Source organism: Lissotriton vulgaris, chromosome 5, assembly GCF_964263255.1.
Source record: "Lissotriton vulgaris chromosome 5, aLisVul1.2, whole genome shotgun sequence".
NCBI classification, from domain to species: domain Eukaryota; kingdom Metazoa; phylum Chordata; class Amphibia; order Caudata; family Salamandridae; genus Lissotriton; species Lissotriton vulgaris.
In genome coordinates, this window is record NC_141693.1 from 1,323,707,724 (window position 1) to 1,323,733,013 (window position 25,290).

The window sequence follows — 25,290 nt, forward strand, 5'->3', positions numbered from 1 at the left end:
GATCTGTAGGGGCAGCTTTGTATTTCTTCTCAATGCGAGGGTGAAGACACGAGCCCTCACAGGATCTTTAAATATGTCTGTTGCGTGCTTAATAACCCCTTTAAGCATTGGCAAAATGGCAGTGGACCTTTGTGTAGTGTCAAAAGTGTCCAATAAGAAGTCTTCCTCCACAGTATCTGTGTGCAAGTCAGCCACATGGTACTGGGCAACTCTATGGACTAATAGGTTAAAACCTATAGTGTCCTCTGGTGGGGAAGGCCTGGAAGGATATACATCGTCTTGAGGGACGTAAGGCTTATCAGGGGTGTTATAATCATCCCATGGTTTAGGTGGTTGAGGGGGACTATTGGTCCCTACTGAGTTATGTGCACCCCAACCTGTGTCATCAGTGTCTGTATCTACATCATCATCTGGATTAGTGGATGGTGTAGGCGAATGATGTGGTGTAGGAGTTGTAGGGGGAGGAATAGTATGGGGAGGTGGTGGAGAAGGGACCCTTAAGGGAGAGGTTGCAATGTCTCTTCTTCTTTGGTGGAGGAGGAGTTGCAGGTGCCTCTAGTGGTCTCTTCTTGGAGCTAGGAGCTAGTTGTCCAGTCTTAGGATCCTTTACAAGAGTCTTTTGAGTAGGATCCGGTGTAAAAAGCTCTTCTGTGTAGGGCAGATCCTTCGGAGTCGAAGTTTTCGGTTCCGGAGGTTTTTTCGGCACCGACTCGGTAGCTGGTCTAGGGTCTTTTGGCTTAGAACTATGATCTTTCGAAATGTCTTTAACTGGAACTTTTTTTTTCGGTTCCGGGTGTTTTTTCAGCTACGGGTGTATTTTCGGCTCCGAAGCATGTGAGTCGGGACGTTTAGGCAGTTTTTTACTCTGCTCCGAGTGCGGCTTTGGCATCGATGAGCCAGTGCCAGTCTTCGGCGCCGAGTTCTTGGGTGTCGGAGCAGCGGTCGGCGTGGCTGAGGAAGATGGCTTCTTCTTCGGTGTGGGATCGACACCGGAAATAGGCTGACTCGAGCCCAAGCTGCCTGGAGGCTTAGTATGCTTATTTGCTGGGCCCGAAGGCAGGGCGTGGGAAGCAGTCTCTCGGTGTGCACCCGGGCCCGAAGGTGAGGGTGTGACCGTAGCCTTTTTTCAGGGTGATGAGGAAGGGTTAGGGTCGACGTTCTTACTTACGACCCGTTGAGCTAGAGTGATGTCCTCGACGTCTGAGTCTTCGGCATCAGAGGAGCTGGCACTTTCTTCGGCCTGCTGGTGTTCTGGCACGTCGACGCCCTCTTCAATGATGTCGTCCGGGATCGAAGCTGACGAGCGAGCCATGGTTCTTCGAGCTCGTCGGTCCCAAATAGTCTTCTTGGAGCAGAAGGAGGCACAAGGGGAACAGTCTTTGGCCTTACACTCCGGTGAGAGGCAAAGGTTGCACACCTCATGTAGATCGGTGTGGGAAACTTCGCCCCACATTGAGGACACTTCTTGAATGGCATCCTTTCCATGAGCTAGAGAGTAAGGCCCAGGTAGGCCCGAAGGCCTTCGTCGACGACCGGAATCCAAGACTTTGAAGTGGTGACGAATCGAGTTGATGGGGAGCACGATTGAAACAATACCGTCAAACTGGGTGAGGATTGCAAGCTGAAGGAAATTCGGTTCCAACCCGGAGCGCAGGAAATACATCCAAACGGGATGGCAGAAAAAAAATAATCGGAAGATGGAGCCGATGCCCATGCGCAATGTGGTCCAAAGGAGGAGTCACCTATCTTGTGACTTCTAAAGAACTTTTCAGGACAAAAACAAACTGCAAACATCAGGGCCCAACACTAGGTGGCGATCTATGCACAGTTTGTAATCTGCAGCTCATATGCCTCGAACATAGCGTTATCATAGCGATAATATTCAGTGATAGCCGGCGATATTTCTATCGCTATGTACGGCCAGTGATAATTATCGCTGGCTGTTGCTAATATGCCCCTCAGTGGCCAGAGCACACCAAATTTCTTCTTTATTTAAAGGCTTTAAAAATGAAGAAGTACATTGTCCTTCTCTGAATCATGTTTTTGCAGGCTTCCTGAGCAAAGAATCCCAAGTTGTCCGGTTGGGATTTGTATGGTGTACTGTCCTGCACAAAGCCCCAGAGAAGGTCAGTTGATGGTGACAATTGGAAAAGAAGAGGGAAAAATGGATGAGTTTCACTAATGGAAAGAAAGCAAGGAGAGAATACACGAAATGGAGAGAACTAACATTAAAAGCATGGAGGCATTCTTCCCACAGTGGTACCGATGAAGGTACGTGAACCATTATAAAATAATCACATTGCCACCAGCAACAGTCACCAACTCAAACACTGCAATGAGAAGTATTAACTGCCCTCACTCGAGTTGGGGGTTCACTTTGGGTGACTTGTTCTGCCTAGCCTAGCTCTGCTGATAAACAATAGAGTAAGAATGTAGTGCATCGCCAGTACACATAAATATTGCTGTCTCCAGTGAACAAATTCAATACAGCAGGCCAGAAAAATATCATGCATTTCTAAGCCATGCAGAAGACTTTTGTCCCAAAAAGCTCCAGCTCCACCAGTCTGTTGGTAAACTTCCTGTTTTAAGAAAGAGAGACTGATAAAACAGGTTGTGGACTGACCTCTACAAAACACCTAAGTAAGAAGAAAGCCCCCTCAAGGTTGAGCAGAGACACATCTTCTGAACACCTAGGCTCGGATTTAGGAACAGATTTATGCTGAGATTTACTATCCAGCGCAAATGCGCTGCTTTAGTCAAGGGTCATACATGGAAGTTCCATGAAGCCACCTGTAAATCCCAATCTACAAATATTCATAAAACAGGAATTTGTTCCAAAATTTGTTGCTTCCTGCATTGTACATCACATGTACAAAGGTAGGACAGACACCCCCACTTGCACTGTGAGGCAAGGATTCATTCATTGGGGCTTCACAGTCTAAAAAGCACCAGAGCATGGGGGAGGAAAGCCGCACCATATCTTACTAGATATGGTACAGTTCTGAACTCTCCCCTTCATGCAACAAAGTGCTGCAACTTTTGTTGCTGCTTTGCGTACATTTGTCTTAAATTTGGGCTGTAAAGTGAGTTCTGATGGGGGACACTTCACTTCCCTCAAGGACAGTGGCATAGGTTTTTCTTTCTGACTGTTACGTCTCTGCTTCAGAATGCACACCAATAAATAGGAGTGGACCCATCAATCAGCTTAATTTGCACACTAAAAAATGGAAACATCACATACACACGCTTTCAAAAGCAAATAAAATGATACATAACCAGGCTCCTTGAAATATCCTGAAATGTAAGCAACGCTAACCTAATTTATGGAAAACATGTACTAGTCTAAAAATGTTAATATCAGCCGACAAATTTCAAATTGATTCAATATAGGTTTAGATAAATTTTCACACCTCAGCTTATCTCACTAACATCTTTAAAAAAATGATCTGGGCAAGAGGGTCTTCATAATACCCTTCTGCATCCACAGAGATGTACAAATAGCTATATGTTTATTTTAAAATCCAAAATTGTCATCCCTTCAGACCACTCTGTTTCAGTAGGCCTCTGGGATCAGCCGATTCAATCATTTTTCTCCTTTTTTGATGGAATATCCATATGGTTTCTGCTTCAAGCACCGTGGAGTGTTTTTAGGAAATGGCAACAATGCGTAAATATTCCTAACATTTCACATTAACAGGGGAATGCATGGAGCCGCAATGTGTCTACAGTTGCTCTAAAGTTGTTAAAGCCCTCTTTGGTTTCCGTGGTCCCCAACTCAGACCATATCTTGGCTCACCTTAAGCATTCCTGAATTAACAGATGCATGCAATCCATTCATTAGATTAGAAAAAAAGTACAAATGTTGTTGTGGTCATCTTCCCCGTGCTGAAAACCTTCATAACTCGGGTGCAGTATCATCATTATCACCAAAGACCTATTCTGAAGCTACATTGTGTCCCCCTCAGACTTTTGTTTCCAACCTGCTCAGGGTGTGTGTGATATCAATTACTACTAGCAGATATTAATTGGTCCACAAATGAAAGAGGTTGGGTTGGGATGACTCCGGGCTGTACAGTCTACCCCCATTTATGTGGATATATATATATATATATATATATATATATATATATATATATACACACACACACACACACACACACACAGTTTAGAGTGACGTGGTCTTCTGGTGCCAGGAAGATCAGTTCTAAAGAAAATCAAGACATCCTCAGCAAGAAGAATCCTCGAATGCTCTGTTCTCTGTAGTCCTCCAAGCCTGTGGTCCCTTACAATGCCCACCCATGTGAACGCTGTTACTGGGTGCTGCCCAGTCTGTCCTGTAGGGCTTGGGTTCCCAGACGCATCTGTTCCTGAGCCTCCTGCAGCAATCGCACCTCAATGATGTGGAAGATGTGGCAGAGGCCAGCTACAAGCAGCACTGTGAAGGCTAAAACCCCCAGGAGGTAGTAGGAAAGCTTGGGGAAGGCGTGCTCTGTCTGCGGCCACATCAGTGACACCACACCCATAACGACTTGTAGCAGCAAAAGGAGCATCCCCAGTATGGACATGCGACCAGTGGAGAAGCGCTGGTGTATGGCACTGTGCAGTCCCACCATTACCTCCGTCTGAGCCTCGTTCATGATGTTGACCAGTTCTGGGTTTAGTTCTGGGGGAAAAAATTGAGACTTAGCTGTCTGAAAGACACACTCCTTACTATAACAATGCAGCTATAATCACAGATGGATCTTCAAAACATATGAAGCCCTGCCAATCATGGACAAGAAACATCAGGCACTTGTGGATGGTCACCTGGCTACTCACCAGTGGGTATGGGTCTAGCTTGCTGCTCCACATGTAACGTTGCCATTACAGCCTCATGGTCAGAGTACGGAATTGCCTTCCCAGGAGCAGTTCCTTCTGTGGTCCTCAGCTTCACACATTTCATGGTGAAGTTCGACAATCCCTATGGCAGAAGTCAGAAATAGCATTCAAGTAAGTCTTTGTAGGACATCGTCGAACAACCAGTTATATGTAGTTATTACACTTTCGATTAAGCAATTTTTAGGGACACTGGAAGGGTGAGAACATGTTGTATAGGATTTGTTCTTCAAGGTGCATTTGTCATTATTAACATAAATACATCTTAGGGATTTTTAGGAGCAATTGTTAACATTTTGTAAGATTTGGTAGCCTTAAAGTAGTACAATAAAGTTGTAGAATACATTAGTTTGTGAGCAATTCCAACACAATATTACTGTCCAATAAAAATGCACAGCTAGTGTGTGTATATATAAGTTACATAAATCTTACAGTACAATAAAGCGAGGTACATATATTACTATGCAAAAAAAGTACCTAATGGTGTAAACACAATTGCAACCAGTGTGCACGCTAACACCAGAATCGCATAAAGGTATCAACCGAGATTTCAATGCTCAATTTTCTGTCTCACACAATCCATCCACAGACAATCATTTTCAACCCAGAACTCCAGCCCTCATCTGGCCTACTATTACAATGATTGGCTGCACCCAAACTATTCACCAACATTAATTATCACCCTGCCATCACCATACCAATCTCTAACTTCCATGCAATCTGCACACAAGACTTATCATTCATCTCCAACCATGCAAATCATTCACTAGCATTTGAAACCCTCCCAGTGAATATATTCTGGCCAACCATACTCAAATCTCTCACCTTTATGAAAGGATTATGTTACTTACCCTGTAAGCATCTGTTCTTGGCATGTAGAGCTGTAGACACACATGCTTTGCATACTCCTGCCATCTAGTGTTGGGTCCGAATGTTTGCAAGTTGTTTTTTATCGAAGAAGTCTTTTCCTGTCACGAGGTAAGTGACTCCTCCTTTCGGTGATAGTGAGCATGAGCATCAACTCCATTATCAACGTCTTGCGGGAAAACAATCTAACAATGGAGTGAGTAAGTGTAGTACAGAGAAGTCCATGCGTATGTAATGTAAATAATAAGAACTGCAATAACCATGGGCGTCCGGGTAGGAGGGAGGGTGCATGTGAATTTACAGCTCTACCAAGAACAGATGCTTACAGGGTAACATAATCTGTTTGAGGCATGTGTGTTGTAGATTCAGATGCTTTGCATAAGGCTAACCAACGGGTGTTGCAGTTGTTTGAAAAAGTGTTTTAGTACCGCTTGTCTTACGTTAGCTTGTTGACATGCTAATACATCTACACAATAATGTTTGGCAAATTGGGTGTGGTGTAGCTCATGTAGTTACTCTACATATGTCAGGTATGGGAATTTTACTTAAAAAGGCGATAGATGCTCCTATTATGTGCGTAGAATATGCTCTAGGAGGTATAATTAAAGTTCTTTTAGCTTTAACATAACAAGTTTGAATACCTTTAACAATCAATCAAGAAATACCGGATTAAAAGATAGGATTTCCTTTATGAGGTGGAGAAAATTGCAAAAACGTGTTTTGTTTTGCGAAAAACTTTTGTTCTACTGATATAGTATAATATTGCTCTTTTAACATCAAGTGTGTGTAGAGCCCTTTCTGCTACTGAATTAGGTTGAGGGAAGAACACAGGTAACTCAACTGTTTGGTTAGTATGGAAGGAATTTTGGATTTGTACGAAGAAGGATAAGTTACTTACCTGTAATCCTAGTTCTCTTCCAGAGGTATACTCATCAAAGTCATAAGCACTGAATTCTCTCTGCCCATATGCGGGAACCCGGAACATATAGCATAATACATAAATATGTGTTTACAGTAGACAAGGAGTACATAGTACGAAAACATTATACACATAAATAATATGCAGCCCAAAACATATCTAATAGGCTTAGAAAGCCAGAATTACATGCATTTCTCTAGTATGAAAATAACCATAACATATAATGTAAGAGAAGGACATGTACAGTAATTGCATTCCGCAAAACAACCTTTTATTTTCATCAAAGAAAACAGGTAATGACAGGCAATTAGCCTAAAGAAGGCTGCATAAGTAAATAACATCCCTGTACAGAAAAGGAAACTGGCACCTTGCCTTTAAGGCCTCAGAGAATCTGAACACTGTGCCTTTAAGGCCTCCAGGAGAACCCTGCTCCCATCATGCACCACAGGTGACAGTTAGGTCAGTTCTTTTGTACGGTATAGGAAACCTGTAGGAACCTGCATACAAGATGCAAGAATAACTAGTAAACTGTTCCTGCTCGTCCGGGGAGGCGGGAGGGAGCTTATGACTTTGATGAGTATACCCCTGGAAGAGAACTAGGATTACAGGTAAGTAACTTATCCTTGGAGAAGTGTGGCTCAATGGTTAGAGCAGGCAGACCTCGATGCAGAGCTTTGGCCAGGGACCAGGGTTCGATTCCTGCCCCGGCGGGTCTCGGGCTCATTAATTCCCCTGACCGGATATTCTCGCCTCAGTGCCTATTCTGATCATGGATCCCACGCTGCAACTCTGGGCAATAGCTTGCTTAGTCTCCACAACGGCTCCCACAACGCGAGGGATGCCTGGTCTGCACCATGGGGGTGCCCAGGAGTGGACACTTCAAAGGGAAAGCCAGGAAGGGTTCCCTTGCGGTATTCGTACAAGCGCCGGGAAACCCACTGCGGTGCGGAGTGCGATAGCTGTGCGCTATACAAGTACAAAAACATTTACATTTACATTCTCTTCCAGGGGGTACTCATCAATAGCCATAAGCATAGAACAGAGTAGCAAGCTCATACCCACTTCCGAGCGGACGAGCAAAAAACAGAAAACTACCTTGACATATACATGTTAAACAGTATTAGGAAACAAGTTTCTCAATGAGGCTTGCCCAACCTCAGCATCTGCCTGCGTGTCCGCATCTAGACAGTAATGGCGAGTAAAGGTATGAACTGATCGCCATGTAGCTTTTTTACAAATTTCTGCCATGGGGACATTCCTCAGGAGAGCCGTGGTAGAAGCTTTTCCTCTAGTGGAATGGGCCCTTGGCTTCCCTGGAAGGGATCTGTTGGCCAACTGGTATAACAGGAGAATACAAGAAACAATCCATCTAGAAATGGATCATTTGGAAGCTGCAGAACCTGTGTTAACAGGACCATAGTTAATAAACAAACGGTCTGACTTCCTCTGTCTTTGTTCTGTCCAAATAAAACTTAAGAACCCTCTTGAGATCTAGGGAATGGAGAGATCTTTCTGGAGGATTCGGAAAGAAAGTAGGTAAAGTTATATTCTGGTTAATGTAAAGTCCGAGACTACTTTAGGCAAAAAACTAGGATGTGTTCTGAGAACCACTCTGTTTGCGTGGAACACAGTAATAGGTTCTTTACAACAACGAGCCTGGATCTCGCTCACCCTGCGAGCGGAAGTAATGGCCACCAGGAACGCGACTTTCCACGTTAAATGCTGTAAGGAAGCTTTATGAATCGGCTCGAAAGGAGCTCCCATCAACTTTGTCAACACAATGTTAAGCTCCCATGGAGGAGAGGGAGATCAGACTGGTGGGTACACCTTTCTCAAGCCTTCCAGAAAATCCTTTACTACCGGAATTCTAAAGGAAGAAGTCTGGTTGGGGGACTTTTTATAGGCCGTGATTGCTGCAAGGTGAACTTTAATAGAAGCAAACTGAAGCCCAGATTTAGCCAAATGCAGCAAATAAGGTAAAATCACCTGTTCCTGACCCCGGATTGCATCGTGTCCATTGTTCACACACCATAGGAAGAATCGCTTCTACTTGAAAGCATATGACTTTCTCGTGGAAAGACGTTTCGCTTTTTTAAGAATATCCATACAGTCTGGATTCAATTGTAGGTGACCATATTGGATGACTTCAGAAGCCATGCTGTCAACCGGAGGGAGGACAGGTTGGGATGAAATACTCTCCCTGCCTGCTTGGATAGAAGATCGGGCGACATGGCAACCTCTTGTCTGGCACTTCCGATAGTTGAAGGAGGTCCGTAAACCACCATTGGCGAGGCCACTCTGGGCCTATTAGGATCATCCTGGAGTTGGCCCTGTACAACTTACTGATTACCACTGGTATCAATGGGATCGGTGGAAAAGCGTACAGTAAGTTCTGATACCATTCGATCAAGAGGGCATCCCCATGAGATCCTTTCTGGGGAAACCTGGATGCGAAGACGGGGCATTTTGCGTTTACCGCGTCTGCAAAGAGGTCGATGTCTGGAGTTCCCCATTCTTGAAAGATGCTGCGTGCGACCTCGTAGTTGAGAACCCAATAGTGTGCTACAACGAAGTCTCTGCTGAGGAAGTCCGCCTGAGAAATGAGGAAGCCCTGTAGATGAACAGCTACTATTGACAAGTCTCTTGCCAGAAGCCAGTTCCATATGGTTTGAGCCTCTATGGAGGGCGTTCTTGATCGGGTACCTCCCTATTTGTTCAAATAATACATTGTCATTGTATTGTCCATTTGAATTAGAATGGATCGAGACTTGAACGACGGAAACAGGGACTTGCGAGCTAGATGTACAGCTCTCAACTCTAGCAGATTGATGTGGTAACCCCCTTCGGGGTCGGACCAGAGACCTTGTACTTGCAGAGGGCCCATATGAGCACCCCAACCCTGGAGAGAAGCGTCCGTGACTAGAGTCTGGGTTGGAGGGTCCTGGTGGAACGGGACTCCCTTCATCAGGTGAGATCTCTTCATCCACTACCGGATATAATCTTTGGCTGGTTGATGGAGAATTATCTGATCCTCTCGGCACCCTGATATTTGCATCCATTGGTCCTCCAAACATTGCTGTAGTGGATGCATGTGTAATTGTGCATTTGGTACTATAAAGATGCACAACGTCATTGATCGCAGTAGAGATGACACCTGACGAACTGTCGGGAACTGGGTGTGAAGAAGGGTAATTTTCCTCGAATTGATAACCACCTCTCCTCCGAAGGACACACGTTTACTTTTGCAGTGTCCAGGAAGGAACCCAGATAGGGGATCTTTTGCGCGGGTTTAGTATGGACTTTTTGAAATTGATGTGAAGGCCCAAGTTGTGTAGCAGTTGAAGGCAGCTCGAGAGATGATCCTGCAGAAGAGCTGGAGATGAGCTCTTCAGGAGCCAATCGTCCAAGTAAGGATAAATGAATATCCTGTGCTTGCGAAGGAAGGCGGCCACCACAGCCATACACTTGGAGAATGTTCAGGGAGCTGACTTTAGCCCGAACGGAAGAACTGAATACTGGTAATGCTGGACAGACACTCGAAACTGCAGAAGTTTGCAATGTCTCTTTGATATCGGTACATGGAAGTATGCGTCCTGCAGATCGATGGAGCACATCCAGTCCCCTTGGCGAAGCTGAGGAAAAATTTGATGGAGTACTAACATTTGAAATTTCTCTCTGCGAATGAATCCGTTCTACAGTCAAATCCAGTATAGGTCTGTATTCTATGGTGAGACCTCATTTTTGTACATGAGCCCTTGCTTTCTTTGCAGAGTTGGAACTTTCTCTATAGCTCTTTTGCTTAATAAGGTGTTCACCTCCTTTTGCAGCAATCTTTGGTCGCGCTGAGAAATGCCTTTCGGAGGCATAGATGGAGGAGGGGTCTTGAACTTAAGATATCCATTTTGAACAATGTCGATGACCCATTTGTCTTTTGTTAAACGCTTCCACTCCTCCAGATGTAATGAAACACTTCCTTCTACCGGAAGTGGACAACAGCTTTGGAGGAAGACCCATCTCATTTTTTCTGTGGCAGCTTTGGCGCTGTCGACTGTTGTCTGTTACCGCCTCTGCCCCGTCCAGGTCTGCGTTGTTGAAACTGGGACCTTTGTTGCGTTTGGCCCTGGTTCTGTGATGACCAGTTAGAGGTTTGCCCTCGCTGCTGAAAAGACCGCTTGTCATAGGGGCGAAAGCGACGACTAAACTCTTTCTTTTTTTCAAGGCCTACCGCCTTAAGAGTATCTAACTCAGTCTTCATTTTAGCCATTTCGTCTGCATGAGACCCAAACGACGACGATCCATTAAAGGGCACATTAACAATCTTCCTCTGAGCATCAGGTTTGAGGCCTGTGAGGCGAAGCCACGCTGATCTTCGTGAACAGATGCCATGAGCATATCCATGAGCTCCTAAATCAGCGGAATCTGCCGCCGTACTGATAATCTGGTTAGCAACCAGGCCTCCTTCTTGCACAATCTCCAAGAAATCTTTCTGATCTTCCTTGGGTAATTTCTCCGCAAATTTTGTCAAGGAATCCCATACCGATCAGTCATATCGCCCCAGTAGAGCGGCTGCACTAGCCACTCTCATCACGGACCTTGCCGTACTACACATTCTCCGTCCCAAGGAGTCCATGTTCTTGCTATCCTTCTCTGAGGGAGCAGATGAGATAGCGGTAGCAGAATGTTCTTTCCTGGCAGCGGCGACATTAAGAGAATCCAGTGGAAGGTCAGTATGCAGAAATAAGAGATCCTGGTCTGGAGCCTTGTATTTCTCTGAAATCCTTGAGGGCCCGAGCCCACTGTGGCAGGTGTCAAGAAAGTCTTCATTGCAGGCTCCTGCAACCCTGGCACCAAAGGCAGTAGAGGCTTCGCTGAAAACTTATGGTGCAAAGTCTCAAATATAATGAATGAAGTAACTTGAGGTACAGACATGGTTATGTTGAACTTGTTAGCACCTCTACTTACCACCTCACTGAATGTCCCAAGATCATCAACAAGGGAGACCCTGGAAGGTGGAGTAGGAGAATAGTCTCTATAGGATGATCTTGTTGACGTGGTCGTTGTAGGAGACCTCTGTCTTCTCCTTGGCGTATGAGATCGGCGTGATCTGGGGCGCTCGCTTGAGCGTGAACGCCGTCTTAACGGTGATCTGGAACGTCTCAGGGACTTACTAGCAGGAGGTCTTGAGCACTCCATGGTAAGAGGCCTCTCATTAGGTCTGGGTTGCATCTTCCAGTGTCTAATGTCCTCCATCATCTAGGAGACGTGTTAATAGGAGGTGATTTGTGCACTGGAGAGCCCTCGGTGTAACTTGAATAATATTTATCCCCAGCGAAGAAGAAGTATCCCTCGACATCGAAAGCCGTGATCTAGACACTGGTCTTTCCAACTCTTCCACAGGGATAACTTGCCTGTCCCTCAACATCAAATGCCTCAACGTCGAACCAGAATGAGCCACCATCGACGACGATTGTGGAGGTGACATTCTGGAAGACGGAGATCTATGGGACTAAGCATTTGACGTCGGCACCGTCGACATCGACCGCTGATGATCACGTGGTATCCTCGACGTCGACTCTGACCTCAACAAAGACCTCTGCCATTTCCGAGAGGTTGATCTTGAGCGCCTCGACGCCGACCTTGAAACAGGTGGCGGACATCTCGAAGTCGACCTCCTTGACTTCGATGGTCACTTTGACGTCGACTGCGATTTCTCATGCTTCGAGCCCGAAGCATGCCTCAACGTTGACTTGTGTCTCGTTGGCGATCTTGATGTCGATCTCACTCGCTTTTCAGGCCTCAATGTCGATCTACTTCTCGCCGGCGACCTGGTCTTCGACGTCTAACACAGGTCTCAACGTCGACATACTTTGACGGCGATCTTGTTCTTGACGTCGATCTTACTTTTTCCGCCGGTTTTGAAGTCGACTTACTTTTCGAAGGCGATCTTGCCTTCGACGTCGATCTTACTTTTTCCACTGGTCTTGGCGTCGACTTTCTTTTCGACGGCGATCTTGTCTTCGACGGCGATCTTACTTTTTCAGCTGGTCTCGATGTTGACGACAAGCTATGAAGCCTTTTCTTACTTCTAGCTTCCGGTGAAGCAGATCTTCTCCGTTTTCTCGGAGAGGAAGGACCTCCAGAGGAAAGATGGCTCCCTTGGCTCTTTTCATGATGTTTTCCTCTCTCCATTAAGCCAAGAAGTCTGATCTTCTCTCTCTACTTCAAAGTTTTTCTTGAAAGCTGAAGACAGTGGTAACATGACTCTGTGTTGTGAGAAGAAGGTAAACACACTACACAGACCGAATGAGGATTGGTTTTAGACATCTTCTTTCCACAGGAAGGACATTTATAAAATAAAGGTGGCATATCTGACTAAAAAAGAATGACCAATTAGTCTGAAAAAGATTGAAAAATACCACCAGCAACAAGAAATATCGAAAAAAAAGTAGGTACAATATAAATTCTGACTGAAAAAAGCCAAAATCAGTTGAGCTCAAGCTCCAGGTTCCTCTCAGAAAGAGCCGTAAAAAAGAACTGACCTAACTGTGACCTGTGGTGCATGATTGGGGCAGGGTCCTCCTGGAGGCCTTAAAGGCAAAGTGTTCAGATTCCTTGAGGCCTTAAAGGCGAGGTGCCAGATACCTTGTCTGTACAGGGATGTTATTTACTTATGCAGCCTTCTTTAGGCTAATTGCCTGTCATTACCTGTTTTCTTTAATGAAAATAAAAGGTTGTTTTGCGGAATGCAATTACTGTACATGTCCTTCTCTTACATTATATGTTACGGGTTATTTTCATACTAGAGAAATGCATGTAATTCGGTCTTTCTTAGCCTATTAGATAAGTTTAGGGCTGCATATTATTGGTTTATACATGTATTTGTGTATAATTTTTTCGTGCTATGTACTCCTTGTCTACTGTATACACATATATATATTATGATATATGTTCCCGGTTCCCGCGTATGGGCGGAGATAATTCAGTGCTTATGACTATTGATGAGTATGCCCTGGAGGAGAACCACTCTTATCTTAATGAAGTTGAAAGAAAGGTTCTTCAAAAGTTAATATCTGTAGCTCCCCAACATGCCTTAATGAAGGGATAGCAATCAGAAAGGCAACCTTCCAAGAAAGAAATTGTAATTTGCAATTGTGTAATGGCTCCAAAGGTGTACCCATAATCCTTGTGAGAACAATGTTAAGGTTCCAGACAGGTACAGGTGGTATCCTAGGTGGTATTATTCTTTTAAGGCCTTCCATAAAGGCTTTAATTACTGGAACTTTAAATAAGGATAAATGTTGTCTGTTTTTCAGATATGCAGCTCCTGCCACACGTTGTAGGGGAATAGATGTGTAGGCTAAGCCAACTCGATGTAGATACAAAAGGTAACAAATAATATTTTCTATAGCTGCATCTAACGGATCAATTGTGTTCTTATTACAATATATAACAAACATTTTCCACTTTGCTGCATAACATGCTCTGGTGGTAGGTTTCCTTGCTTCTTTAAGAATTGTCATACAATATGGTCATAGATTTAGGTATCCAAATTCTATGACTTCAGGAACCAGATCGCTAGATTGGGCTCCTTACGGTTTGGATGTCTGATTTCTCCATGGTTCTGTGTGAGAAGGTTGGAAGTAAGGTGGAGCTTTTGGTCTGGAACCACTGACAGTTCTAGTAGCGTGCTGAACCGTGGTTGTTGAGCCTACGTGGGAGCCACTAGAATTGGTGTGAGAGATGTGTGCCTGAGTTTCCGAACTAGTAATGGAAGGAGGGAGAGGCGGAAAAGCGTAAGCAAATATCCCTGACCAGTTCATCCATAGGGCATCCCCTTTCGATAGATGTTGTGGGAATCTGGAGGTGAAGTTTGGGCATTTTGAGTTCTCTAGTGTGGCGGAGAGATCTATTTGTGGAAAGCCCCATTTTTGGAAGTATGGAAGGAGAACTTGGGGATGGAGTTCCTATTCATGTACTTTTTTGCAGAGTCCTGCTGAGATCTGCAAATTGGCTGTTCATGCCTGGAAGGTGTTCTGCCAGAAGATTAATTTTATGATATATTGCCAACGCCAAATGGTCTGAGAGAGGCGTGACCACTGTAGAGAGTGCCACCCCCCCCCCCTGTTTTTGTACATAGCTGTCATATTGTCTGCCCTGACTAAGACAACTTTCCCTACAAGATGAGGCTGAAAAGCTTACTGTTAGTAATTGATTGTTTTGAAACTACACTGGTAAAGTTGGAAAGTTTTGAATTCTGGCTGTACTGGGAGAGGCTAGAGCTGTGTGAGTGTTTATCATTGCTCCCAGATATGGTTGTAGTTGTGAAGTTGGAAATGGGATTTTTGTGCATTGTCTGTAAATTCCAATTGAGGAAGGAGGTTAATGGTGGTTTGAGTGTGCTGTAGAAACCTTTGCTGTGTGTTGGCTTTGATGAGCCAATTGTCCAGATATGGAAATAAATAAATTTGTTGTCTTCTTAAATGTGCTGCTACTACCGCCAGACATTTTGTAAATACTCTGGGTGCAAGAGTCACTCCGAATGGGAGTACTTTAATCTGATAGTAATTTCCGGCTATCATAAATCTAAAATATTCGCGATGCTCCAGGGTGTAAAGTAATATTGAAGTATGCTTCCTTTAAGTGTAGTGTGGATATAAAGTAGCCTTCTTGCCGAAGTGGAAGCATTTGTTGAAGGGTAACCATATGGTAGTGTTCTGACAGTATGTATAGGTTTAACATTCTGAGATCTAAGATTGGTCTTAAAAACCCATCCCTTTTGAAGATAAGGAAGTAAAGTGAGTAAAATCCTGATCCTTGATGTTGTAATAGAACTGGTTCTATAGCTTCTTTTGTTATAAGAGCTTGTACCTCTTGTTTGAGGAGTTGTTGGTGGAATATTAGGAGGATTGCTGGGAAGCTCCAGGCAATAACAATGTTGGGTAATAGCCAAACCCCATTTTCTGTTGTTATTGATTGCCAAATGGGAAGATATTGTTGTAATCTTCCCCTGACAGGTGATAAATGATCCGAGAGAAGTACTCGCAAATCACTGCTTGTTATTGGATTGAGAGGTTCAGGTTGGAGTACCTCTACCCTTAAAATTGTTTCCTCTATAACCACCCTTGTAGAATCCTCTAGAGGGGGAAGATTGTGTTAGTGTCTTATATGTAGTGTTAGTTTTGGAACATCCTCTATAAAATGAGTGACAAAAGGAACCTCTGGTAGAAGGAGATTGAAGTGCTCCCAATTGTTTATCTGAAATTCGTTTTAATGCCAGAGGAAATTGGGACAGGGAGATATTGAAGGGAGGTTGTAGCCCCTTTGAATGATCTTTAAAACCCATCTGTCCGACATGATGGATAATAAGCCTGGGAGGCAAAGGTGCATGCTGCCCTCGCTCCTCAACCTGTCTAATAGGAAATGTGGGGAATAAACTAAAGCATCTTTGCTGCCGCAGGGAGGAAAGAATTGGATGACTGTCGGTCCTGCTGTCCCATGCCATGCCCGCCGCTACGAAAGACTGGGCTGTCTGCAGTACCAGTGGTTGAGTGAGAAAGCTGATGCTGCTAATAGGCCAAAACCTGGAATAACCTCCGACCTTCATAATTTTAGGGGAGTGGGTGAGAGGGGGGGCTGCTTCATTGGCACCAATACCAACAAATGTGCAGTGGCTTTGCTCTCTTTAAATCTCTTAAATGCCAAGTCTGAGATTTCTCAAGGAGTCTGGACCCATCGAAGGGTATATCCATTGCATGCACATCACCAGAAAATCCAGTTTACCTGATCCAGGCATTCCTCCTGAGCACAACACTGGCAAGGCAATGGATGGTATTGAGACCCTGAGATCTCACATACTTCGCTGAATCCTCTCCATCATGTGCTGTCTGATTCTTAGAAGTTTTGAGTTTCTTGAATAGGGTCAGAGCCACCAAGAGAATAAAGCCTCTGCTGATACTACGTTGCAGCAGAGCTACCAGATTAGGCTGCATAATGACAGGTTGAGCTTTTTTTCACGTAGCGCGATATTGGTCGAGCTCGGGATGTCAGCTTGCAGTCCGACATTTTAGCAGCACTGAATCTTCCATCATCGTTGGTGGAGTCAGAATCAGTGTGATGGAGAAGTCTGAACCAGAGTCAGTGTAGGTAATGGGTCCCAAGGGAACAGATGGCGTTGGGAAAAGAACCACCAGCGGTACTTCGACTGGAGCCTTCCTGCGTTCTGTGGGGCTTAAAGGTGCACAGATGGGGCCAGAATAGCAGTAAAGATATGCATAATGGCCATCCTGTAGACCGTTATCTGCTGCTGGTCAACAATGACCCAGGAAACTAGGAGCACGTCGGGACCAGGTAAGGAATCGGTTCTGAAACCAGAGACTTTGAAGGAAACTTCATTCAAAGCATCTTCTCTACCGAGCTAGAGCGGCAGACTGGGGGAGTTCCGTTTTGTATTTTTTGTGTTTGTCTTTTAACTTTTTCTTACCAGAACACTTCAAACAGGACGTGGATCGCTCCCAAGAACAGTCTCATGAACGAGAACAAAATCGGCCTGTAACTTAGAGCACTACCTGAGCTTCAACGACAACCACTTCTTGTGTTTTGCGATGTAGAGCTTTGCCTCCAGGACCTAGATCGCATCTTGGTGCACAAGGACACCCATGTAGCATGCCTAAAGAGTCAAACTCGGAACCCAGGCACCAAAGGTACACCTTGTGTGGTCTATGACTGCCATCAGCGTCCAGCAGATCTGGCACAGTTTGAAGTGGTGGCATGATTCTTTAGCACACTCTCTAAAAGGTATGGAATTGCCGTAAGAATGATAACATTTGCAAGTGGAGCTTTGGGCCTGTGAGAGATGGCATGCAAAGAAAATAACTTACCGCAGCACACAGAGGTTGCACTTGTGTGGCTCTGCTCCATCACTTTTGGGTCGATACAAAGCCAATGTGGAGCCACACAATGCCACCTGTCAGAGCGCAGGAGTATTGTTGCTGAAATTTTCCAAATCTAGTGTGGAACCATAGGATATTCTATTGATGAGGAATCTGTGGTTAGAAGTATCTATCAGAATGTCACTAGCAGTTCTGTTGCCCCTGAGGTGGAATTGGGCTTCAACTGGCCCACACATGTTTTCACAGTGACTCTAAAATCTATGCCATGATAATACTGGTTGATAAAAGCTGAGATTGTAAAACTTGACAATGACTTAAATTACCTCATACAATACGGAGATGGACATTTGGTAGAAAAACAGTAATATCCAGAAGATAAGAGCAACCAGTAAACTTTCCTCTACTGTTTGTATCTGTCCCCAAGGATGTTTATACCTTTCCACATGGGAAGAGGGAGAAAGGTTAAAAAATGGTAAAGACATGACATTAAAACTAACACAAGATAAACTCATTCCACCAGGAGACCTTGTGCATCAGAATTTTCTTTTAAGAGCTCGTAACAAAGATGAACCCTTGTAATATGTATAATTTCAGACAACAGATAGTTTATTGAATTACATACATTTTAAAGGCAGTGGTTTTGATCAATAAAGTTCAGCAGACAATACAGCTTACGACCATAGAGTGCTTTCATTCTACTAGTCCCCCTTCTGCTGTTTAGATCCCCAGTCTGCCACGGACAACACTCAAATAGATGCTGAGCCAATACACCAAACTGCTTTCACAAAGCTTGTGAATGGACCACGTAAGAAAGGTTCCATTTCTTGCAATACCCACCAGTCACCCCTTAAACTGTGTCCAACTGTCTCCTACCCCTACCTTATAAAGGATGTAATCAATACGGATTCCATGAGGAAAAGGCTCCAGCTCCTTTGGATTAGTAAAGCAGTTGTTGGGCAGCAATGTACAACCATTTTCTGAACCCTGGATAGAAGAATGCAAAAATCAGTAAAAACACTCAAATGTCATGGAAGCATACAACTAAAAAATATCTGCTATTCAGGCCATAGTCCCAAGCAAAACAGAAACATCTTTCCCCCCCAGAGGCAGGTACTAGTCATGCAAGCATGCATCAAACACTCTCACAGCTATGGTCCCAGCAATGCTCCCTGAAGGTTTCCCGATTCTCTAGATTTTACATTGTTCTAGAAAACTATGCAACAATAAAAAACTCTTTCAATTGCACTCTTGTATATAACTCATTTAGGCACTGGGTCCTTACAACATTTCCACCGACTCTCCCATTATCTGTTGAAGGTGGCAGAGAAGGACAAGTTATCTATGCTCCTCCTACAGGACCACTTTGCTACATTTCATAGAGCAGTTCACTCTATTATTTCTCCAACTTAAAATTACTATGGGTCCACATACAACATCCCTAGTATTTTGAGTGCTGCATGCTTCTAGCTCAAATATTTTAAAAGATACTAAGTGCTGCACTTGGCTCCAAGTAGTGGCAGGATTTTAACTAAGGTTAACTAGTCCACTTTATCTTGCTGATTGCTGTATTCAGGTGTTAGTTAGTTATAATGAGGAGCTATGCTGCACACACACACATACAAACTGCTGTGAAAAAGTGAAAATAACAATATGAACCTACCAAAGACTGCTCCTTATAATTTGCCAATTCTTGTTGCCTAATTTTGCCAACCCTGGCGCTTCATTCCAGTGGTCCTGACCTTAGCCAGGATCAAATGTAGCTTTTCCATGGTCAACCATTTCTCTAGTGTCTCATTATGTTTGAGTTGTAGATAGGTAATTTCCAAAAAAGTATATATGAGTACTATGGAAAAACTATAAGCCTACCAGCCCTCTAGTGTGCTTGCTAGTCCAGTCCAGCCTGCCACCACAGATGAGTTTTGACCCCCAAGGAGGTGAGAGCCCCTGTTAGACTTGGCCGAAACCTTTTGCCTTCCCCCTAGCCTTTTTGCTGTGACGGAATTGGTGGGTTCAGGATGTTGGACACTTTAGCGCTGGTTAGCAGGGCAAAGTGTGTGTGCTGTCGGCCTCCCATGGGCTTACATTAGGAACCCCCCACCATGGGTGAGAAAAGATATGCCATGTTTGGCATGTGGGTGAACTGCGAATATTAAATGCTGCGCAATGGTGTACGCAGGTTTATTTTCACCATTGTAAGAAATGTCCCTTTTAAATGTCACCCTGTCTGTGTGCTTTGGGCCTGCTGCCTCAAGTGGGTTGCAGGTCTAGTGTTCAAAGTGACCAAGGCTGGCTTCGCCCCTGGGATGTGTCTGTCGCCCAGCTGCCAGCTCTTGGCGGGAAGCCTGGCAGACAGGGTGCTTTACACCTCCCCCAAAACCAGTTGGGACTGGTTTCCTAGAAAGCCTTCTAGAAGGTTCTAGCCCCTTCTGGTAGGTGGGGTGAGGGGGTAAATGTAGGGGGGCTCTGCCTCCATGTGACAGACTGTGCGTAGATTTTTATTCAGATGGGACACTCTGCCAGGAGGTACCGCCGCAAGGACCTGTGTGCTGGCCCCTGTGCACATCTGTACCCCTCCGCTGTCCACCGGGACAGTGAGAGCACTTCGCTGGAGTAAAGACTGCTATGCCAGGAGGAGTGCCACTGTATGGGAGTTGACCATTTCTAGGAACAGCTGTCCTGTACTGATGAGTGCCTACTGTCTGCTGATCTTGCCTAGCCTTGCCTGCCTGCTCTCCTGACCTCGTGAGAGCTATCATCTGTCTGCCTGCACTCCAAGGAGGCGAGCGTGGGCGATACTCTACTCAGTGGGACCCTGGGACTGTGAGCCATCTAGCGCCTCGTGAGCCCTGCCTCCAGCACCTGCCCAGGAGAAGAAGGTGTGTGGGTCCTGCAGCACGTGCTTCCAGGGAGAGCTGGTTGTTTTAAAAGTACAGCGGGAGTCTACCCCGCATTTTGCCTCCCTCGCGGGTGCCCACCCCGTATTATTGCTGCCTTTATGTTTATTTGAAACAAGCGAGTTCCCACCCCGCAATCGTACCAGAAGGAGCGGGTGTCTGCCCCGCTGTGTGCTTCAGTGTAACGGAGCCTACCCCGCGAGTGTCTTGAAGGCGGGAGCCCACCCCGCACTTCCAAACTGCCCAGAGTCACCGCCGCGCCCGGGCCGAGAACGAGGAGGAAGCACTTCGATTGCGGCGATCAGGAAGTCAGGCCAGGTGACGCTGCACTGTGGGCGGGGCTTCCGGGTGAAGCCCCGCAAGACGAGACCGGCAGCGGAAAGTCTGGAGCCTCGCGGGCTCCAGATCGAAGTTCCGGGTCCCATGAGGGGGGACCCAGGTGAACTGTGGCTCAAGTGGTTGGAGCGGCAGACCCTGATGCAGAGGTCTGGCCCAGACCAGGGTTCAATTCCCCGCCTCGGCGGGTCTTGGGCTCAAATTTCCCCGGACCTGACAATTCTCGCCTCGGTGCCTATTCCAATCATGGAGTCCCACTCTGTAACTCTGGGCAATAGCTTGCTTAATCTCCACAACGGCCCCTCGCAGCGGGATGCCTGGCTTTCACCTTGGGGATGCCCAGTAATGGGTTATCTCGCAGGGGAATACCAGGACGGGTTCCCTAAGCAAGCGATGGGACGCTTTTGGGCAGCCATGCACTCTACAAATCAAATTTCATTTCATTTCATTTCATTTCAGAAGAGAGGCTGCTGTTGGCGGGGCCCCCGTCAGTAGAGAGGAACCCCGCACGAGTGCTGGGCCGGTCAGAGTCCTGATGTGACGTCCGAAACCGGAGGAAGACTGCCTGAAGGAGCCTGGTGACCAGCGGAGGCCTCAAGAGGAGCCCCGGTGAGTGGAGCTCAGGCTTTACTGTTGGGGGTGGAGTCGGGGCACATTGTCAGTGCCCCCCCCCCCCCCCCTGTGGCCGCACTGAGGGCCCCGTGGTGCCTGTGCTCGTTTCACAGCTGCCCTGTGAGAGTGCTGGGTGCTGCTACGTTGGGGGCCACATTACTTTATGATTATCGAGTCCCAAAGGGGGGGATCCAGCTTTACCGGCCCTGACTGTACTGTACATAGCTGCACCGCCAGACAGGGGGCTGCTGCACCTAATGGGCAATTTTGGGTTAGGAGTCGAGGTGGGTTTCTCTGGCCCGTATAGTGCCATTGCTGTTTTGGGCCTGATCCCCAGCTGCTCCGTGAGTGCGCAGGCAGCTACAACGCATTGGGGGCATTGGTTTACTCAGGAGGAAAGAGATAGGAATGAGAGACCCTCCTGCCCTAGCGCTTTGAGCACCTTTGTTTTCGCTGCCCTGGCAGCCTGCCCTGACTTTGCGGGACATAGGGCATTTGAGCTCATGAGAGAGGCCAGAGGGCCAGTTTCAGAGTGTTGTGCCCCCGATTAGGGCGAGGCCGATTGCCCCATATGATTTCTTGCACAATATGGTTGCATAATGCATTTGTACCTAGTATGATGCCTAATGCTTTTCCCTCAGGATTGCAGCGCTGATTTTAGGCCTATTGTGTTCCTGCAAAAGAGCTGCCACATGCTAATGTGTTTATGCCCTGCCGATGCCTACTGCAGATGTTCCTGCCTAATGGTTTCATGCCACCCAGATGCCACATGCTAATGTGTTTCTATGCCTAATACTAATGTGGTGGGGTTCTATGTTCACGCCGAATGCGTATGGCAATAGCGCTACGTCCATGGTCCTGCCAGAAGATGAACAAGTTACTTACCTTCGGTAACGCTTTTTCTGGTATATACTATTTCTGCCTGTGGATTCCTCACCTTGTGAATATCCCCTTGCGTCAGCAACATTCGGAAATTCTTTTTGTAGCCCCGCGCCGATGTGGACTTGGACGTCATAGAGACACGGCATCGCACGCGACTCCGCTGACGTCACCGACGCCTACAATAGGCCCACGCCGGCGTGATGACATCAGTTCCGCCCTTTTTTCCGTGCCATCGAGGCACACGGACGGACCAATGACAGTAGAAATATACATAGCATACACAATACTCAATAGCCAAGGAGAAACACACACAGTGTGAAGCAAATGCAATGGAAACAACTCCTTAACATTACAATATAATACAGTAAGTAACTCTGGTAAAGAAGAGTGGACAACGGGGAGGCGGGTGGGTCAGTGAGGAATCCACAGGCAGATATAGTATCTACCAGAAAAAGCGTTACCGAAGGTAAGTAACTTGTTCTTCTAATAGATACTTCTGCTGTGTGGATTTCTCACCTTGTGAATAGAGTCCCACAGCAGTCCCCACTCCCGGAGGAGGGTGTCCACTCTTCTAAACCAGGAAATCCTGAAGGACAGAGCGCGCAAAGTGGCCGTCCCTCCTCACCTCAGTGTCCAAGCAGTAATGCTTTGCGAACGTGTGGAGGGAAGACCAAGTTGCCGCCCTACAAATGTCCTCTACAGGAACACCTCTAGCCAATGCTGAGGTAGACGACTTAGCTCTTGTAGAATGAGCCCTTATACCCTCTGGAGGATCCTTACCGGCCAAAGAGTAGCAGATCTTTATACAGAGGACGATCCATCTCGATAAAGTTCTTTTATGGACCGCTCTTCCTCTCTTGCAGCCAGCAAAGCCAATGAAGAGCTGGTCATCCAACCGACAGCCCTTAGTTCTGTCCAAATAAAAAGACACGCCCTCTTAGGGTCCAGACGGTGTAACCTCTCCTCCTCCTTGGAAGGATGTGGGGGAGGATAAAAGGGAGGGAGGGTAATGGATTGACCAAGGTGGAAAGGAGTCACCACCTTAGGAAGAAAAGCAGCCCTGGTCCTAAGAACCATCCGATCAGCATGAATGGTCAAGAAAGGGGGCTTGGAACTAAGAGCTTGAAGCTCACTTACCCTCCTTGCCGAGGTTATTGCAACGAGGAAGACCACCTTAAGAGTTAAAAACCTCATAGGACATTTATGAAGAGGCTCAAAGGGAGCACCCATCAGAAAGGTCAAAACAAGATTTAAGTCCCACTGAGGCACAATAAAAGGAGTAGGAGGGAACATATTTGTGAGACCCTTCAAAAACCTTAAAACTACAGGAGACTTAAAAAGAGACGGCTGGTCAGGCAAACAGAGAAAAGCCGACAGCGCTAAAAGATAGCCCTGAACCGTAGCAACAGCAAGTCCTTGCTGCGCCAGAGAAAGGGCAAACTGGAGAACGTCAGACAAACGGGCTCTCAAAGGGTCAATAGATTTCTCCCCACACCAAGAGACGAATTTCGACCACCTATACGAATAGACAGATTTAGTGGAGTCACGCCTGGCTGACAAGATGACATCCACCACGTCAGGTGTGAGAGAAAAGGAAATCAGGTTGCCCCGTTCAATCTCCAAGCATGAAGGTGCAATGTCTGGAGTTGGGGGTGTAGAACCTGCCCCTCCATCTGAGAGAGGAGGTCTGCCCTGAGAGGGAGACGGAGCGGCGGGTGAGAGGAGAGGTGGAGTAGATCTGTATACCACACCCTTCTTGGCTAGTCCGGGGCGACCAAAATGCCTTGGGCCCGGTCTTGGCGAATCTTCCTCAGAACCCGAGGAATCAAGGGTATGGGAGGAAACGCGTAAAGGAGTCGATTTCCCCAACTCAACTGAAACGCGTCCCCCAAGGCTCCCTGCATCGGATACTGGAGACTGCTGAAGGACAGGCAGTGAGCATTCTCGCGAGTAGCGAACAGGTCCACCTGAGGAGTCCCCCACGTCTGAAAGACGTGACGCAACACCTCTGGGTGAAGCCTCCACTCGTGGTCGGCAGAGAACTGCCGACTGAGAACGTCTGCACGAACGTTCAGAACTCCGGCCAGATGATTTGCCATCAGACAAATCTGGTGGTCCTGAACCCAGGACCAGAGACGCAGAGCCTCTCTGTAGAGACACTGCGACCCCACTCCCCCCTGCTTGTTGATGTACCACATCGCGGTCGTGTTGTCCGTCAGGACTTGGATCGACCGACCGCGAAGGGAAGGGAGGAAGGCCTTGAGCGCCAGACGTATCGCCCGCAATTCTAGAAGGTTGATGTGAAGCAACCTTTCCTCTGGAGACCAAAGACCCTTGACCTCCAGGTCCCCCAGATGAGCACCCCACCCTAGAGTGGATGCATCCATAATCACTGTGGCCACCGGAGGAAGTAACTGAAAAGGCTTCCCCGGAGACAGGTTGCCTTCCACGCCCCACCAAGACAAATCCGCCGCAGCTTCTCTGGAGATCCTCACTGACTCCCTGAGATCTCCGTTGTGCTGATACCACTGCCTGCGGAGGCACCACTGGAGCGCCCTCATGTGCCAGCGTGCATGGTTGACCAACAGAATGCAAGAAGCCATCAGACCGAGCAGGCGAAGGACCTTCAGGACTGGAACGACCGCTCCATTGTAGAATAAAGGAATCATTTCCTGTATGTCGCGAATCCTTTGAGGAGGAGGGAATGCACGACATACAGTTGTGTCCAGTACTGCACCTATGAACAGGTTGCGCTGGGAGGGCACCAGGTGAGATTTGGGCACATTTATTGAAAAACCCAACCTGAACAACAACTGGGTTGTCTCCCGCAGATGATGGAGCACTCTCTCGGCCGACTCTGCTTTGACCAGCCAGTCGTCCAGATAAGGGAATACAGGAATCCCCGACCTTCTGAGATGCGCTGCCACCACTGCCATCACCTTGGTGAAGACTCGAGGCGCAGTAGTAAGCCCAAACGGAAGGATCGCAAACTGATAGTGCTGCGATCCCACCGTAA

The 25,290-nt window shown here is 46.5% G+C and overlaps 1 protein-coding gene across 2 annotated transcripts in view; it reads right to left on the reverse strand.

Annotated features, from left to right (window-relative positions):
• Window positions 1–3,463: 3,463 nt before the first annotated feature.
• Window positions 3,464–25,290, reverse strand: part of SMPD2 (sphingomyelin phosphodiesterase 2) — a 114,410-nt gene continuing 92,583 nt past the window's right edge. For both annotated transcript variants that reach the window (XM_086923249.1, XM_086923248.1), the window contains exons 9-11: window positions 18,430–18,534; window positions 4,819–4,960; window positions 3,464–4,663 (exon numbers count right to left, since the gene is read on the reverse strand). In XM_086923249.1, the coding sequence (XP_086779375.1) occupies window positions 4,311–4,663; window positions 4,819–4,960; window positions 18,430–18,534 (600 nt within the window). In that variant the 3' untranslated portion in view covers window positions 3,464–4,310. The remainder of the gene's footprint in view (window positions 4,664–4,818; window positions 4,961–18,429; window positions 18,535–25,290) is intronic.